This window comes from Schistocerca cancellata, chromosome 3, assembly GCF_023864275.1.
Source record: "Schistocerca cancellata isolate TAMUIC-IGC-003103 chromosome 3, iqSchCanc2.1, whole genome shotgun sequence".
Classification (NCBI taxonomy): Eukaryota; Metazoa; Arthropoda; class Insecta; order Orthoptera; family Acrididae; genus Schistocerca; species Schistocerca cancellata.
Window position 1 is genome coordinate 713,058,782 of NC_064628.1, and position 16,262 is coordinate 713,075,043.

At 35.6% G+C, this 16,262-nt stretch overlaps 1 protein-coding gene across 1 annotated transcript in view; it reads left to right on the forward strand.

The window, feature by feature from the left end:
* The window catches only part of LOC126176530 (aromatic-L-amino-acid decarboxylase-like), a 102,557-nt gene extending 88,803 nt beyond the window's left edge, over positions 1–13,754 (forward strand). Inside the window, exons 3-5 of the mRNA XM_049923686.1 lie at positions 13,383–13,434; positions 13,514–13,584; positions 13,644–13,754. Of these exons, the coding sequence (XP_049779643.1) occupies positions 13,383–13,434; positions 13,514–13,584; positions 13,644–13,754 (234 nt within the window). The remainder of the gene's footprint in view (positions 1–13,382; positions 13,435–13,513; positions 13,585–13,643) is intronic.
* Positions 13,755–16,262: the final 2,508 nt, after the last annotated feature.

Sequence of the window (16,262 nt, forward strand, 5' to 3'; positions counted from 1 at the left end):
TAGTAAATTAATTCTATTATATACCATGTTTTTGTTTTCAAACCTTTTGAAAGCTGTTTTCAGGGCTTGGAAAGCTTTCACATGAGATGGTCCTGCTTCATTTTTGCATCTACATTTTCTTGTGTTTCATTTTCTTGCATTTTCTGCTGTTCATTTGCCCACAATATGTTTGGAACAAATTCATCATCTGGTGTGATGTGGAAACCTTGATCATAACTGTCATAAATGTGCCACTTTTCCATGCCACTGGGATCATAATCCTGGCATATTTGTATGTTAGTCATTAACTGATTTATAGTCTTCAAAATGGAACCATATATATCAGTTCAGTCCTGTTTACTCTCATTTTAGTATGGTGTCCCAGACTTTGTTCAAAGTCTTCATTTCAGTCATGCATCTACAACCATGTGACAACACTCCTTTAAGTCGGTTGAAAAATGACAAAAGGACTTCTACATTATCTTCATCAAGAGAAATCAATCTAAGTAGAGGTTGTTTTCTTTAAAGTTGTTTTAATGTTTTAATAACACTTTGATCCATTGATTATAGCAAGGATGTCACACTGGAGGCAAAAATTTTCCTGTAAACATTACATTTTCTCTTTCTAATAGTTCAGCCAAAGTATTAGTTGGCACATTATCCAGTAAACATAGGACTTTCCTGTGTTTACCAATTTCATTTTGAAGATTTGCCCAAATGAATATTATTAATTGCTTTTTACTAATTTTATATCCTGGAGATGAACTCTCTCATCAAGAAATTAAAGATTTTGACAGTAATGATTTCCATTTTAATACGGTTTCATCAGCATTGAAAACAAAGTTCAAGTATTAGTCATTTTTGTACAATTCTTTTCAAAACCGTCTTTAAAGAATTTGCTACATCTACATCAACTGACATTTTGCACCTTGAATTTCCAATTTGTGAATTCCATGATGAGATTTAAATATTTGTAACCATCGATTACTCGCCACAAACAATCTATCACCACCTATATTTTTATTTAACTGTAATGCCTTTTCACAGGGCAGAGGATCAGGTATTGGTTGCCAGGTTGATAATTTTTGTGCAAAAGCAACAATACTAAGCTGTATTTTTTGGTTTCTTTGTTAGTTTTCAATGTTTATTCCCCTCTTCACTATTAAGGTAGCAGGTGGATTGTAAATTGAAATCGGTATTCTACTTATAATCACCTATTATTTAACTACCTACACCATACTTTTTGGCTAACTTATGACAAGTTCCTCCTTTTTTTAATGAATTAATAATGTTTATTTTTTCATTGAAATGATAACACCACTCTCTTGTGCTTTGACAATTTTAAGCACTGATGCAATGCAGTACAGCAGCTTAGCAATTGGCACTGTTTAACTCAAACAAAAATGAAACTTGCTGGGTAGAGATCATGTGGGGCATGGACGGACAGTGCCAGTGTGACATGTCCATGCATGCACAGAACAGATTCTGGATTGACAATCCAGATATTCATGAATCCACATAACTGAGGTCCAGCTAATCAAGACTCCAATGTATTAGCTTCTGACACAGTTTGTGCCAAATTTCATACCCTATGATTACACACCAAAAAATTCTAAAAGAATTATCTTCTAGAATGTTTTACAGATTTCAGAATAGAAGTCAGCTAAAGTTCAATTATAGTTTTTCTGAAGTTTTAATTTAAATGTTTATTTTAATTACAGTTTTACTATCAAACTTTCTACACTGATAGGCATGTGCTACATTTTCTTACATTCTTATTAAAGTTTTTTTTCTTTATATAAAGTGTTTCTCATGAAACTAATTTCATGATTATATTCAAGAGGTATGTAATTAAGCACTGAATAACAGAATTCAGTTACATATTCGTCATGTTCCTGATTGCATATTTATCAGAACGTATAAAATTAAACACATGTGTTGCTTGCATTGGCATCTACTATTTGATATTAAAAATAAAACAGTCACAGTTGCAAAGTTATTTTTTTTTTTTTTTTAAATTTTTTTTTTGCCAAGTTTAAGCATCAGCAGATTATGTAAAACTGTTTGGTATCCAGGCCAACATCCATATGTGGCTCTACACTGTGCTCTACTTGCTGTTATAACAGTTCAAAGATTTCCACAGTTCCTTTCAATTAGTCTGATGATCAAATTTTCATCCAGACAATTTTATGTATATGTTACTGACATAGAGCTCTGGTAGCTGGCACAGTGAACTTCATTTGACAGTTTTACATAATCTGATGAAGCTTAACCTTGGCAAAATGCATTGTTTTTAAATAAAAATAACTTTGCAACTGTGACTGTTTATTTTTTATACAACCCATGAAAATCCTGTTTTATTTTTCATATAACCATGAAAACTGGTTGCTGCATCAATCAGCCAACAATGGATGTGAAGGAATATCTACTATTTTTCTCTTTTTTGTGATTATTTGCACTGATTGAAATAATAGGGTAAGCAAATTTCAGTAACACTATATTTATGTTAGTACTAACTCAAGACTGATATAAATGCTCTCATTAATTACTAACAGGTTAAAATAATAGTGAGAGTGCATTATTCTGAAAGTATTACATGATTCATCAATAAAACTCTGTCATAAATTATAAACCAGATACTGTGTCTAATAATATGAAACAAAAATTTTCATTTTGTAAGACATGGGCTGGTAACTATCTATGTTCCCTCTTTATTGCTTTTGATAATGTGGTTCATTATTTCAGACTGTCAGGAAACTTACCATATCTGAAAGAACAATGCACTTGTGCAACTGAATATTTTTTTATTTGTGTGCATTTAACTTTTATATCCTGCAAGTGTAATCCATTTTGAGGGAAAAGCTACTTACTAGCAATAATGAACTGCAGAAATGAGTAAATGAAGGAAAAGCTACTTACTAGCAGGAATGAAATGTAAATGAAAGAAATGATATTACAAATTTTCTAGGGAAACATAAACATAGCTATTTAATCACTATAACAAAAATTTTCATTTCGTGAATTTAGCCGGTCAAGTTTAGACACGTTCTGCATACCTGATGACAAGCATTCTCTGGCAGTCAACGATTGTTTCAGTTTATTTTATTTATTTATTTACTTATTTCTCCATCAATCCAATTGTGATAAACTCACAAGGATATAGAGTGTGTCAGTAAACAATTAATACATAGGTAGCAGTAAAGCAGTCGATCAGACAAAAGTAATACTACATGTCTGCTATACACATGTGTGGTAAGAATGACAGATTACACTAAACATTACACATAGAAAGTGAAAACAAATTAAAAACCAGTGAACATGACTATGAATGTTCATGGGTATGGTACCTACATCATTGCTCAAACCTAAACTATGGTGTATCACACTCAAATTTCTGGTCCACAGACCTAGGCGGTTTTTTCATTGTGGCTAAAATACTCTTCTAAACTGTAAAATGACCTTTCCAATAGAAATAGCTTCAGATGCTCCCTAAAGGAGGCATGGTTATCAAATTTGTTTTTAATATCTGGAGGGAGAGCATTAAAAACTTTTGCACCAGAGAACTGCACATCCTCTTGTACCGTGGTCAGGTTTTTACATTCACTGTGGAAATCATACTTTCTTCTGGTATCATTTCCATGATATTCACTATTTCTTTTATGAAACTCAGTATTTTTGCTGATGAACCCCATAAGAGAAAATATGTACTGGGATGTGACAGTAAGAATTTTTAGTTTCCGGGAAAGGTTTCTACAAGTACATCTGGAGTCTACACCGCTCATTATTCTTATAACACGTTTCTGGACCAGGAGTATTTTCTTTGCTATTGTTTGGTTACCCCAAAATATAATACCATACATTATAAGAGAAAGGAAATATCCATAATATGCTACTTTCGTTGTGTGTATGTGTCCACTCTCGGAGAGAACAAGTATGGCAAAAATCGATGAGCTGAGTCTCTTCTGAAGATTTATTATATGATGAGACCAGTTTACTCTAGAGTCAATTAAAATGCCTAAAATCTTTGTTGATTCAACTCTTTCTATTGGCTCTGTTCCACATTTCACAGTTAATTCCTCCTCTGTTTTAGCAGTTGCAGTGAACTGAATATAATTAGTCTTATTAAAGTTCAATGAGATTCCGTTGAAGCTAAACCATTTCACTAAATCAGTAAGAATATTCTTAACAGATCATTGAAGATCTTCACTTATGTGACCATTAATCACAATGTTGGTGTCATCTGTAAAAATGGTAAAAAAGCACTGCAACATTGTACATTGAGGTAGAAGGGTAGAAGACCAACAATGGATCCGTGGGGCACTCCACATTTAATGGTTCTCCATTCAGATGAAACCGTCCCACTATGGATCTTATCAGTACTATCTACTACTACTTTCTGCTTCCTGTCTTTGAGGTATGATTCTAATCACTTATTTGCTAAGACACTTATTCCTAACAGGTCTGCTTTCTGTAATAGGATTTGGTGGTGCACAGTATCAAATCCTTTTGACAAGTCACAAAATAATCCAATTGTTATCATTTTGTCATTAATTGATTCCAGAACTTTATTTGCGAAATCATAAATTGCTTGTTCAGTTGACCATTACTTCCAGAATACACATTGACTTTTGCTGAGAACGTTTTATTTATTTAGATGTTCCAAAATTCTCGACTACATAAGCTTTTCCAGTATTTTAGAAAAGGCAATTAGATGGTAAAATGGCCTGTAATTTGTCATCTTTCTTGAAGAGGGGTTTTACAACTGCATATATTGAGTCTGTCAGGCACAGTTCCTTGTTGTATGGATGCATTAAAAATTTGGTTAAGTACATCACTAATGTCAGCACAGCACTGTTTAGTAAGTTATTAGAGGTATTATCTACCCCAGTGGAATAAGAATTCATGAGAGGGATCATTATTCTTTTAATTTCAGATGCTGTGATAGGTCTACAGGGAATTTTACCTGTATGTTTAGGTATAGTCTTTTGCATATGACTCAAAACTTCATTAACAGAGCTGTTGCATCCTATTTGTTCTGAAACTGACAAGAAGACGTTGTGGAAAATATTGGCTATGTTATCAGGATCATGTTCTACATTACCTTCGTGTTCAAGTTTGAATTCTTGAGAAGTTCTTATGGTTTTCCCTGTCTCCCTTCTAACAATGTTCCAGATAGTCTTAATTTTGTTATGAGAGTTATCAATTTCTTGGTCATAATACAATGCTTGGGTAAAATATTCCAGAGGTAGAATAGTCCCCCATTCGGATCTCCGGGCGGGGACTACTCAAGAGGATGTCGTTATCAGAAGAAAGAAAACTGGCGTCCTATGGATTGGAGCGTGGAATGTCAGATCCTTTAATCGGGCAGGTAGGTTAGAAAATTTAAAAAGGGAAATGGATAGGTTAAAGTTAGATATAGTGGGAATTAGTGAAGTTCGGTGGCAGGAGGAACAAGACTTCTGGTCAGGTGACTACAGGGTTATAAACACAAAGTCAAATAGGGGTAATGCAGGAGTAGGTTTAATAATGAATAGGAAAATAGGAATGCTAGTAAGCTACTACAAACAGCATAGTGAACACATTATTGTGGCCAAGATAGACACGAAGCCCACGCCTACTACAGTAGTACAAGTTTATATGCCAACTAGCTCTGCAGATGACGAAGAAATTGAAGAAATGTATGATGATATAAAAGAAATTATTCAGATAGTGAAGGGAGACGAAAATTTAATAGTCATGGGTGACTGGAATTCGAGTGTAGGAAAAGGGAGAGAAGGAAACGTAGTAGGTGAATATGGATTGGGGCTAAGAAATGAAAGAGGAAGCCGCCTGGTAGAATTTTGCACAGAGCACAACTTAATTATAGCTAACACTTGGTTTAAGAATCATGATAGAAGGTTGTATACATGGAAGAACCCTGGAGATACCAAAAGGTATCAGATAGATTATATAATGGTAAGACAGAGATTTAGGAACCAGGTTTTAAATTGTAAGACATTTCCAGGGGCAGATGTGGACTCTGACCACAATCTATTGGTTATGACCTGTAGATTAAAACTGAAGAAACTGCAAAAAGGTGGGAATTTAAGGAGATGGGACCTGGATAAACTGAAAGAACCAGAGGTTGTACAGAGTTTCAGGGAGAGCATAAGGGAACAATTGACAGGAATGGGGGAAAGAAATACAGTAGAAGAAGAATGGGTAGCTTTGAAGGATGAAGTAGTGAAGGCAGCAGAGGATCAAGTAGGTAAAAAGACCAGGGCTCTTAGCAATCCTTGGGTAACAGAAGAAATATTGAATTTAATTGATGAAAGGAGAAAATATAAAAATGCAGTTAATGAAGCAGGCAAAAAGGAATAAAAACGTCTCAAAAATGAGATCGACAGGAAGTGCAAAATGGCTAATCAGGGATGGCTAGACGACAAATGTAAGGATGTAGAGGCTTATCTCACTAGGTGTAAGATAGATACTGCCTACAGGAAAATTAAAGAGACCTTTGGAGATAAGAGAACCACTTGTATGAACATCAAGAGCTCAGATGGAAACCCAGTTCTAAGCAAAGAAGGGAAAGCAGAAAGGTGGAAGGAGTATATAGAGGGTCTATACAAGGGCGATGTACTTGAGGACAATATTATGGAAATGGAAGAGGATGTAGATGAAGATGAAATGGGAGATACGATACTGCGTGAAGAGTTTGACAGAGCACTGAAAGACCTGAGTCGAAACAAGGCCCCCGGAGTAGACAACATTCCATTGGAACTACTGACGGCCTTGGGAGAGCCAGTCCTGACAAAACTCTACCATCTGGTGAGCAAGATGTATGAAACCGGCGAAATACCCTCAGACTTCAAGAAGAATATAATAATTCCAATCCCAAAGAAAGCAGGTGTTGACAGATGTGAAAATTACCGAACAATCAGTTTAATAAGCCACAGCTGCAAAATACTAACACGAATTCTTTACAGACGAATGGAAAAACTAGTAGAAGCCGACCTCGGGGAAGATCGGTTTGGATTCCGTAGAAATACTGGAACACGTGAGGCAATACTGACCTTACGACTTATCTTAGAAGAAAGATTAAGGAAAGGCAAACCTACGTTTCTAGCATTTGTAGACTTAGAAAAAGCTTTTGACAATGTTGACTGGAATACTCTCTTTCAAATTCTAAAGGTGGCAGGGGTAAAATACAGGGAGCGAAAGGCTATTTACAATTTGTACAGAAACCAGATGGCTGTTATAAGAGTCGAGGGACATGAAAGGGAAGCAGTGGTTGGGAAGGGAGTAAGACAGGGTTGTAGCCTCTCCCCGATGTTATTCAATCTGTATATTGAGCAAGCAGTAAAGGAAACAAAAGAAAAATTCGGAGTAGGTATTAAAATCCATGGAGAAGAAATAAAAACCTTGAGGTTTGCTGATGACATTGTAATTCTGTCAGAGACAGCAAAGGACCTGGAAGAGCAGTTGAACGGAATGGACAGTGTCTTGATAGGAGGATATAAGATGAACATCATCAAAAGCAAAACGAGGATAATGGAATGTAGTTGAATTAAGTCGGGTGATGCTGAGGGAATTAGATTAGGAAATGAGACACTTAAAGTAGTAAAGGAGTTTTGCTATTTGGGGAGCAAAATAACTGATGATGGTCGAAGTAGAGAGGATATAAAATGTAGACTGGCAATGGCAAGAAAAGCGTTTCTGAAGAAGAGAAATTTGTTAACATCGAGTATAGATTTAAGTGTCAGGAAGTCATTTCTGAAAGTATTTGTATGGAGTGTAGCCATGTATGGAAGTGAAGCATGGACGGTAAATAGTTTGGACAAGAAGAGAATAGAAGCTTTCGAAATGTGGTGCTACTGAAGAATGCTGAAGATTGGGTAGATCACATAACTAATGAGGAAGTATTGAATAGGATTGGGGAGAAGAGAAGTTTGTGGCACAACTTGACCAGAAGAAGGGATCGGTTGGTAGGACATGTTCTGAGGCATCAAGGGATCACCAATTTAGTATTGGAGGGCAGCGTGGAGGGTAAAAATCGTAGGGGGAGACCAAGAGATGAATACACTAAGCAGATTCAGAAGGATGTAGGTTGCAGTAGGTACTGGGAGATGAAGAAGCTTGCACAGGATAGAGTAGCATGGAGAGCTGCATCAAACCAGTCTCAGGACTGAAGACCACAACAACAACAACAACAATACAATGCTTTTGATTTTTGTATTACCTTCTTTAGTATCTTACAGTACATTTTGTAATGGTTTGTTTTTGTAGTGTCCTTAGACATTCTGGTTGCAATGTAAAGTTCCCTCTTTGTTTTACATGATTTCTTAGTTCCCTTTGTGATCCAGGGTTTGTTCTGTGATGTACCAGTTTTGCTTCTAAGAAACTTTTTTGGGAATACCTCTTCAAATAAGGCTGAAAACTTATTTATGAATATATTAAATTTGGCATTAACATCATCCACCCTGTATACTGGGCTCCAGTCCTTCTGTTGCAGTTTGTGTTTAAAGACTTCAAGTGAATCACTAGTCATTATCCTAATAGATTTCGAGGTGGGGCTTAGTTTCTTGAGGGGTGTACTGTCGTCCAGAATAAGAAGCTGTCCATCATGGTCAGACAGACAATTCAAGACAGCGGTGACAGTGAAGCAATGGTGCCTACTTAAATCTATAAAAGTATTGTCTATCAAAGATTGGCTCTCAGGTGTGATTCTGGTGGGAAAGTCAACTACTGGAATAAGATTATATGAATTAATCAGATGTTGGAGCTATGTTGTTGTTGTTTTCAGTTAAAAAGTCTACATTAAAATCCCCAAGAATGCTTATTTCCTTATTTAAAAAAAAAGTAGATAACAATAATTCGATTTGCACCAGGGAGGCCCTGAAGTTAGTTCCAGGTACCCTGTAAATTTCCACTACTATTACTGGGAAGCTATCTACTGTAACTTCCATTGCACAGGCTTCAAATAGTTGTTCTAGACAGTATTTGCTTACATCTACAGATCTATATATGACATTATTTTTAACAAAAATAGCTACACCACCTCTTTCCTTGTTGTCTCTAGAGTAGTAGCTTGCAGTGTTGTAGTTAGAATCTAAATGTAAGGAGTTAATGCCCTTTGTGATATGATGTTCTGTAAAGCATAATATTTGAGCATTTTTTATACAATTTGTGTCATTTATATTAAGTGACAGCTGATCTACTTTGCTGCTAAATCCCCTAATGTTTTGATGAAAGATGGACAGGTTAGACTTGTTTGTAGAGGTGTCACTTATCTTGGGTGCTTCTTGTTCTTTGTATCTGTAGTTGAAAAATCTTTTAGATGTAGTGGGCATACTACTTTCCATCTGCTTGCTGTTCCTTCAGTCTGTTTGGCTGTTGTGTTCTTTTCTGTTGTTGGTGGAACTTGTTTTGCTTCTTTTTCTTCTGCAGGTGACTTTTTTCCTAAAAGATTGTTGATGTGTTTGTTGAGTATGGCTTCTGCTTCTTGGTGACTATCAAGTGGTGAAGCTATTTTTGGAGCTGGCAAAATTTGTACTTCATTCACCATCATCCTTATTGGTTTGAACCATTTCATAATTTGAGGCTGTTTTATGATTTGATTGTTCGTTTCTGGCCTACTGGGTTTAAACCACTTCATAATTTTCAACTGATTGGGGGCTTTACTGTTTGCTGCTCACCAAAAACAGTTTGTAATTGGCCTTAGATTGCTACTTGTACTGGTTTCTTCATAGTCAGATGAGATACTGGTAGATATTTTATCAGCAAGAGCCTCTTTTCCTGATGCATTTAAATGAAGACTGTGAGCTCTATAGAACCTTTGCTCTAAAATGTTTGTGTCTATAACATCAACATTCTGGAAATGAGTACATATTTCTGCGAAACTCTTCGCAGTTTATGCATGACCAACTCAGTAAGTCATTACGCTGTGGGACATTCACAAAGAGAACATTCATATGAGTTAAATTACTTAAATAATTTTTCAGTTCTGTGATTGCCTTGAATAATTCATTTCAATAAACTTCATTAACTCCTCCAAGCAAAACAATGAAATCATCCTAGTCGGGATGATTACTTCATTAGATTTTGTTAGGTTTGTTAGTTCTAATAATGTGGCCCCAGGCTTCATGAATCCAGATGCCCTGAAGTTGTATTTTTCTGTTAACACTACTGAAATTCCCTGGGCATGACTATCCCCTAATACACAGATCTTCTCACGTTTACCAGTTTTCGCACTCGGGGGATCAATTAGCAACGGTCTGTTTACTTTATGCGATTCATTTCCAAGCTTTTTGTCTCCAACTGGCGTGTTCAATGAATCTTCAGCAGTGTGCACAATAAAGTTTTTATGCACTTGTGATTGACTGTTTTTAAACACTGAAGTTTCACTGTTTTCACACACAGAAGTTTCAATTAGCAATGGTCTGTTTACATTTTGCAATTCATTTCCAAACTTTTTGGCTCCAACTGGTGTGTTCAATGAATCTTCAGCAGTGTACACAATAAAGTTTTTATGCACTTGTGATCGACTGTTTTTACACACTTAAGTGTCACTGTTTTTACACATAGAAGCTTCAGTGTTATTTTGAGGTTGCACTTCCTGGGAACAGTTTTCTTCTGTTTTCCACTTGTTTCCTGATGGCAGAGCTTCTTTGTTCATCAGTGTCTCACATATTGAGGATTGAAGTTTCTTCATGTCCATTTTTAAAGCGCTGATTATTAATTGTAAAATGGAAATATGTTCATTAAGGATTGAAATTTTGTACATACAATTTACACACATTTCCTTTTTACCACCGAAATTTACTTTTTCCACGGAGAAGCACAGTTTACTTTTACACTCTGCTGTGAATCTCACAGCCAGTGGAAGCATTAAATTTGGTTAGCAAATTTTCTTTTTATTTGTATGCAAGTTGTCAAGGCTGATGATGGTTGTAAGCATCCAAGTTTATACAAACAAGTGAGAGACATAATATGGCTGGTACACACTTTCTTCAAGTGCAGATCACCTGTATGCACGTTCTGAAACTGTCACTTGGAACTGGCAATGACACAATCACTGTCTGTACAGTGGCCTCCACAAACTGCCATCATTCATGAATCAGACTATGGGCAGTACATATCCTGCAGGCCACCTTTTTGGTACCGGATGAGTCTTGAGCATTCTTAGACTGACTTGCAAAATCATTAGTATATATTCCTCTGATTACCAACCTTTTTAATAAGTGTACAGCTTCCAAAGTCAGGTTATGTTTCATAAAGTCTCAGTTTTCATTCTATGATTAAATAGCTGTATTTGTGTTTCCCTAGAAAATTTGTAATATCATTTCCATCATTTATTCATTTCTGCACTGCATTATTGCTAGTAAATTGCTTTTCTTTCTCAAATAGATTATATGTGCAGGATATAAATATTAGATGCTCACAAGTAACAGTGTTAAATAATCAGTTGCAACTTTACAAAGTGTCTTTCAGATGTGGTAAGTTTCCTGACAGTCTGAAATAATGAACCACATTATCAAATGGGATAAAGAGAGAATACAGACAGTTAAGAGACTGTGTTTCAAAAGTTTTTGGGTGACAAATGTCAGTACACATAATTCATTGCAGATGCACAGTTTGGCTATAGGAAAGGATTATCCACAGAAAAAGCAATTAATTCTTTTGCATGTGAGTCACTTTCAAGACTGATAGATTAAGTGCAGCATACATTTTCTTTGATTTAACAGAAGTGTGCAATACTTTTGCGTAAGTTGGTACGTTATGGAATTAAGGAAGAAGCTCAACAATTGTTCATTTCATTTCAAGAAGGTAGGAAAAAGAAGCTTTCCTCCAATGTCAACAAACAAGGAAGAGATTTGAATCTGACTGAGTTCATGAAAGTTGAGGGATGGCTGACTCAGTGTTTTGTTCTGGGCACATTACTTTTGTGATACATATCAACGATTTGTCACTAAACATGTTTTCCCTTTGCGTACCACTTGAATATTATTCTGGAAGACAGGGAGCATAGTATAAATGGTTTAGCTAATATGGTAGTTGATAACAATGGCATGTGGTTTTCAGAGAACAGACCAATAATTAACTACAACAAAATGCAATGCACACAATTTGTTGCACAAAACACTTGTAAAAGCAAAATTTTATTTTCTCAGGGTCATTAAAAAGGTATGACGTTAACATTTTAAGTTCTTAGAACTGATATAAGATGAAAAGTTTCCTTGAAAGTATTAAATCCAAGATCTTGTGCAGAAACTGAATACTTCTGTCTTCACTGTAAGAATACTCTCCATTTAATGAAATGTGAAGGTTTCTTTACTTTGACTGAAGTTTGTGAAATTCAAGTATGCTATTGTTTGTGTGTTACAGAATGCTAAATCTGCCATCCTTGTACATACACTCCAGCATGGGATATCTTTCTGACTATTTTCCCTAATTCAGAGGCAACTGCAACATTCATTTGATGAACACTAAATTGAAAAATGAATTGCACTAGGTTAACTCTTCATTAAACATTGCATAGAAATATATGAACTATTAAACAGGATTCATATGCAACTGTTTTCCTGCAGAAGTTAAAAACTGATTGATAAACTCCTAGATTTGGATTTAAGTTGAAAGGTTTCTTTTTGGCAACCCCTGTTCTGTGCAGGAGTTCATTGCTTTAGTTGATACCTTTTCTTTGTAAAGTACTATCTACTGTGTATCCTCTCTTTTGTGTCTTCATAATTCTTTAGTTTCTTTTATTTGTATATTTTCTAATTGGCATTCTGTAGACTATGTCCTGGCCCGTTCCATGATCAAGTAGCTTTGACTTGTATTGCACCAAGGCACCTGATAAATAAATAATATAAAATAATTGTCTCTGTTTTAACACAAGCTACCAGTTTTGCATCAAAATGCAATTATTCATGTGTCCCCCCCACCCCACCCCACCCCCCCACCCATCGCACCCCACCCCCTCCAATTCATACTTCAGCACCTTTGAGCATAAGTAATTATTTTTCTCTCTAGTCCACCATGGTAAGGGTAACAAAAATATCTTGTCCCATGAAACAGTTATGTAGTGGCAGACATATGTAATCAGGCACATGATAGTTCTACAACTTTCTTTGTCTCAAAAGAACAAGAACGTCTGCAGCCCTACACAAAAGAGTCCAAATTAGTGAAGATCCTAAACATAATTTTAAACATTTATGAATTCACATATAGGTGTATAAATTCTGTGACTGGGTCACTGCTAAACTTTAATCTTCTCTGCTATTATGCAAGAAATTTGTCACTTTTAACAGTTTGAATGACATGTTGTGTTACTGGTGTCATTATCCTTCATCATTTTTGCTGTATCTTGTAGCACTCATAATTATATTCAAATTTCCTTGTAATTCTGAATATTTCTTCCTTTTCAGTTTGTGAGTCCAGCATGCACAGAATTGGAAATGGTTGTCACTGACTGGTATGGTGAGTTCATATTTTTGGAAGTTGGAGTGTTACTACTGTGTTCCTTTTGACCCATATGTGAACTCTGATGTGTTTGTAGGTAAAGCACTTGGGTTACCAAAGTCATTTCTCCACTCCAGCGGACCAAAAAAGGGTGGTGGTTGCGCACAAGTGAGTTTATGAGAGATTTCTATAACATTGTTATTCTAATATAAAATGCTACAGAAAAGTACATTTACTGCTGTGGAATTACTGCAAGCATTGAGAAGCACAGTAAAATTGTTGTAGATATAATTGTCAGCAGCAATGAAAAGTCAGGGATTGTAACATTTTTATTTTAAAATCTAATATCATTGGGTTTTAATATGAAATAGGCTGGGTAACACACTTTTCTCTTTCCCCCTCTCTCTTTCTAAGAATAGTCAGACATTGGATGCATACTTTCCAGATACACACCTCAGTGCATTTTCAAAATTTAGAAGTTTTATATCATTTTCAACACAAAATAAACATAATAAATTTTTCTGTTACCATATACTTACACTAAAACAAACACAATCCAAATTTCGCCTAAATATGATAGTATTGTGATAGTAATGAATAAGAGTATATAAACTGCTGGCCATTAACACTGCAGCACTATGCAAATGGTACACAATAAATGTATTTCATCCAGAGTCCCTGCCCACACATTGATACTGAGGTGAGCCTGGTCAAGAAATGATTTTAATTTGATTAAGTTTGGTTATCATGTTAATTAATTATCCCACTTTGTGTGAATCTTGCCTCATCTGTAAATAAAAAAATGAAAGCTGTGGACTGCAGCTCTTCAAAGTTAATTGTAAGAATTCATTGACAGAACTACAATCTACACATTTCTCTTGTGGCTTGAGAGCTTGCACAACTTATAAATAAAACAAGAGTGTGGTTGATGGATTCAGCAGCTCTGATTTTTCACACATTTGTTTCAGGATCATCTTTTTTTTTTCCATACACTCTTTCTAGATTTAACCACTGATATTAACCTCTATAAATATGGGACACTTTTTAAACAACCTATGTAAGTGATGTACCCACAGCACACTCTATATTTGTGGGAATGATACAACAATTGTTAGCTGGGGACTTATTGAGAATGCTCTGACAATGAATCGTTTTGCTGCATCTCAGTTAGGAACATCAGATTGATCTATTGTATGAAAAATTAAGAAATCTTGTTTACTATAAAACTAATTTTAAAATACAAGCAGTACAGTATTCTAAATAAAGATCTGCATTGTAATAACACTAACAGAGATTGTAACTATCATCTGACAAGGTGTAACACAAAAGTTGTGGGCAGTAGCCCCTATTGCATGAGTATTAAATTGTATAACAAACATCCAACTTCCTTAAAAATCTTTTTAAAAAAAAGAACTTTATAGTGGTTTTGAATGACATTCTGTTTTTAGTATTAAAGAATTCTTTTCATGGAAGCAGAATGTCATCTTTCATACCACATTATTTATAACAAGTTGAAATATATCACACTTTGGTAATGGCTTCCACAAATCTATGATGTGAATTGTAACATATATCCACAGTCAAAAACAAACCTTGTATTTGTCTTTGAAGAATAAAAAAAAGACTTTAGAAATGTGCAAGAGGAACACGTATGCTTGTAACTAAAGACTGTAATGCATGAAGAAGTCCACAGGTAACCTCGAGTCTGATGTAGATGTCTGATGGGTAATGATGATGATAGTGATCTACTTTCTCACCTGTGGAATTTCCACCCTGCACTTTGGATCTAACTAAAAATTTTCATTAATGTACCCATTTGCCTTTATGTATTCTAAATAACTTATATCGTTTCATGTCCAAACCCGGTAGCTGAGTGGTCCAGTCTGGCTTAAGCTGTTGCTGCGGGCGCATGCTCGTCAAGTTTGCTCCATGAACATTCAGTGTTTACGCCAGTGTTTTCGTGTTAAGTGATTCTTTATTGGCATTTTGCATGTGAATTAAGTGTTATAAATTGAGCTATTGGTCTTCGTTCATGTCATCTTTCTACGTAGTGCCGTTGGGATTTCGGCATTGTCCGAAATTTCTTTGCTGCAGAACACCATGGCAAACTCTGTGAGAAAAAACACAGTGATTTTCACCTTCGACAAGTACACCCGTCGAGTACAGCCCTCTACACTTGAAATACATGACTGGATTACTGAGGTAATTGTCCTTCATTCTGAATCTGTTCATACCATGCAGCTAGACTCTGATGAATACTGCATTTTTGTAAAGTTTTAACGATCCCATGAGTGTAGACCACTTTCTGGAAAAACTTGGTTATGAAACAGAATTTATACACTGTGATGGTACTGAAAGTACTGTAAAACTCAGGAATTCTGAGTCTGCAGTTAGAAATGTAAGGGTTTTGAATATTCCCATAGAAGTAGACAACTCGAAAATTAAAGATGTCCTTTCAAAGTATGGGTTTGTCAGGCAAATAGTAAATGAAAGGTGGGCTTCACATTTCAAGCTGCATTCACTCTGTGGAGATGGAAGTGAAGGCAAACATTCCCACCTACATCTTTGTTGATGGGCACAAGGTGCATGTTATTTACTCAGGGCAAACCCCTACATGTCATGTATGTAACGAGTCTGGTCCTCCGTCAGCACTGCCCTCACCGTGTTTTTGTGCTCAAAAATAACCTTACAAAATACTGGAAATTAACACTCAACGATTTGTTGCCAGCCAGTAACATAACAGAGCTGGCGGCTGTCATGGATCCTGTTACTACCTCTGAAAATATTGCACTTAATGTTAATGAATTTCTGTCTTTTAAACCGGCATTAACTGCTGAAATTCCATC